At 60.9% G+C, this 2,785-nt stretch overlaps 1 protein-coding gene across 1 annotated transcript; it reads right to left on the bottom strand.

Annotated features, from left to right (window-relative positions):
* Positions 1–235: 235 nt before the first annotated feature.
* On the bottom strand, positions 236–2,290 carry ETH_00039005 (uncharacterized protein; the record flags this gene model as incomplete). The annotated part of the gene is made up of 5 exons (XM_013380142.1): positions 236–386; positions 574–807; positions 995–1,222; positions 1,668–2,029; positions 2,234–2,290. 5 exons carry the CDS (start codon positions 2,288–2,290, stop codon positions 236–238), a joined length of 1,032 nt encoding a protein of 343 aa, XP_013235596.1.
* Between the last annotated feature and the right edge of the window lie 495 nt (positions 2,291–2,785).

Raw genomic sequence — 2,785 nt, 5'->3', positions numbered from 1 at the left:
GCTGCAGCAGCAGCAACAGTGGCTGCTGCTGCCGCAGCAGCAGCAGCTAGACAAAATGCTGTTGTTATTGAGTGCGTCTTTATTGGTATCTCCCACGTCTCTCTAAACTGCTCAGAAGCAGCCCCCAAACCCTAAACCCTAAACCCTAAACCCTAAACCCTCTGAAGCAGCCGCGGGACGCAGGAGACCCGCAGCAGCACAAAAAAGCCAAAAGGAGACAAAAGGAGACAAATGCTCAAGACATCTGCCTGCGCCTCTTTTGCTGCTCCCCCGGTGCTGCTGCTGCTGCTGCTGCTGTCTCTTGTGCTGCTGTCTGTTCTGCTGCTGCCTCTGCTGCTGCTGCTGCTGGCCGGCGCCCGAGGAGTCTCCGCAGCTTCATAATGGTCCTGCAGCACAATCCCCAAACCCTAAATCCTAAACCCTAAACCCTAAACCCTAAACCCTGGACCCCAGTCGGCGTCCCTCTTTGGCTTTAAGAAAGGCTGTGTCTCCGTTTGTCTCTCTGGGCCAGGGGCTCGTGGCAAGGGCCTAGGGTTTAGGGTCTAGGGTTTAGGGTTTAGGGTTTAGGCCGACCTGTAGTACATGGCGTAGGTCTCTCCCCACTGCTTCTCGAGCTCTGCCTTTTGCTGCTGCAGCGGCAACTCCAGCAGCAAATCAAAATTGTCTCTTTTGAGTCTCCTTTTTATTTTAAGCCTCACAGGGAGACACTGGGGGCCCCCCTGGAAGCCAACTGAGCTGCGGGGGCCCCCGGGGGCCCCCTTGCCGCAGGGGGGCCCCTGCCGCTTCGCGGGAGGGCCCCGGGGGCTCCTGAACACTCCCAAACCCTAAACCCTAAACCCTAAACCCTAGATCCTAAACGCTAGGGGGCCGCAGCAGGCAGCTACACAGGAGACGAAACTGGCGCAAATCGCCCCAAAACCCTAGACCCTAAACCCTAAACCCTAAACCCTAAACCCTAAACCCTAAGCCCTAGAAACGGGGATTAGAGGCTTACCCTGCAGCAACGGGGCGGCGCAGAGCTGCAGCGCCGGACCCTTGCCCTGCGGCTGCCGTTTGCTGCTCCTGCTGCTGCTGCTGCTGCTGCTGCTGCAGTGCCTCCGCAGACAAGTCTGCGTCGCTTTGTCTCCAGTCCCTTCTGCTGCTGCTGCTCACAGGAGACTCTTCCAGCAGCTCGGGGGGAGGGTCTGGGAGAACAGCAGCGAGGGCCAGGATCTCCGTCAGCCTTCACGCAAACCCGAAACCCTAAACCCTAAACCCTAAACCCCAAACCCTAAACCCATTTGAGTAAAAACAGAGGACGCCTAGGGACACTAGAGGGCTTTTCGGGCCCCCCCTAATGAGACTGGGGCCCCCGAACGGGACCTGCGGGCCCCTCTTAAAGGGTCCTGGGGGCCCCTGCAGGGTCCTGGGGGCCCCTCAAGTTTGCTGGGGGCCCCCTTCCCTTGAGAACCCTGGGGGCCTCTTGAGAACTTTGGGGGCCCCTAGAGGACCCTGGGGGCCCCTGGAGGGCCCTGGGGGCCCCCTCGGCAAGTGCTGCGCGGCCGGCGAGAGCCCCGGGGGGCCCCCTGGGGGGTCCCCTGGGGGGCCCCTTAGGGGGCCCCTTGGGGGGCCCCCAGGGAGTCACGAGGGGCCCCCAAGGCCCCCGGAGAGTACTAAAGGTCTCTTACCTCACAGACTGGCTTTTTGTCTCCTTAAGAGCTCTCCTAAAGCACTCTGCGCAGGGTACTCCGGGGGGCCCCGAGTGGGGGCCCCCCTTTTGGGGGCCCCCGGGGGGCCCCCCACGGCTGGCCTCAGGAGCCCCTGGGCTTGCTGCCGAAGAGGAACCCTCAGGCGGGGGCTGTGACGCCTCCTGCTGCTGCTGCTGCTGCTGCTGCTGCGAGTCCGCGGGGCCCGAGGGGGCCCCCGGGGGGCCCCCCTGGGGAGGAGGGTACAGCATTTCTGGGGAAAGGACCCCCAAGTCAATTGCGAGTTTGAGACAGACTACATCGCGCAGCTGCGAGAAGGAAGTTGCAGGGTCCTCCACTGTGAACTGCAGCAGCAGCAGCAGCAGCAGCAGCAATAGCAGCAAATGAGCAGCAGTGGAAAATGGAAAAATGAGAGCTGTAGCTGCAACAAGCGGCGAAGGCGGAGGAAACACGACACGCAGCAGCTACTGCTGCAAAGCTGCCCGAGCAGCAGCAGCAGCAGCAGCAGCAAATGCGCAGCAGCAGCAGCAGCAGCAGCAAGAAAGGACCTCTATGATTTTGGGGTCAAGGATGATTTCTTGATAGACAAGCTCGAGTGTCCTCATTCCAATGCCTGGAGACAGCAAACAAACACCTACTGTTGCTGCTGTTGCTGCTGCTGCTGCTGCTGCATGGTAAACGGCAGCGCGGCCGCCAGGAGTCGCAGTCAGCAGCAGCAGCAGCAGCAGCAGCAGCAGCAGCAGTGGCAGCAGTAGCAGCACCACGAGCAACAGCAGCAGCAGAAGAGAGAGCAGCAGGGCCAGCGGCAGCTTTAGCAGCAGAATCTGCGCCAGCAGCAGCATCAGCAGCGTCGCAGCAGCCGCAGCATCAGGATCATCACCAGTAGCAGCAGCAGCAGCACCAGCAGCAGCAGCAGCAGCAGCAGCACCTTTGCTTTGCACGTGGGGAAAGACGAGGCACTGGCTGAGTCTCCTTCTGTATCCCAGAAAAGCATAAAAAGTATATAAAGTGACAATCCCAGCTAGCTCCCACTGCTGCTGCTGCTGCTGCTGCTGCTGCGGCTCCTGCTGCTGCTGCTGCTTGTGCTGCTGGTGCGGCTT

The sequence above is a fragment of the Eimeria tenella genome, genomic scaffold, assembly GCF_000499545.2.
Source record: "Eimeria tenella Houghton genomic scaffold, Eth_scaff4505, whole genome shotgun sequence".
In the NCBI taxonomy this organism is placed as follows: domain Eukaryota; phylum Apicomplexa; class Conoidasida; order Eucoccidiorida; family Eimeriidae; genus Eimeria; species Eimeria tenella.
The sequence above is the reverse complement of the archived record's forward strand: the minus strand, read 5'-3'. Positions and strand labels throughout refer to the sequence as shown.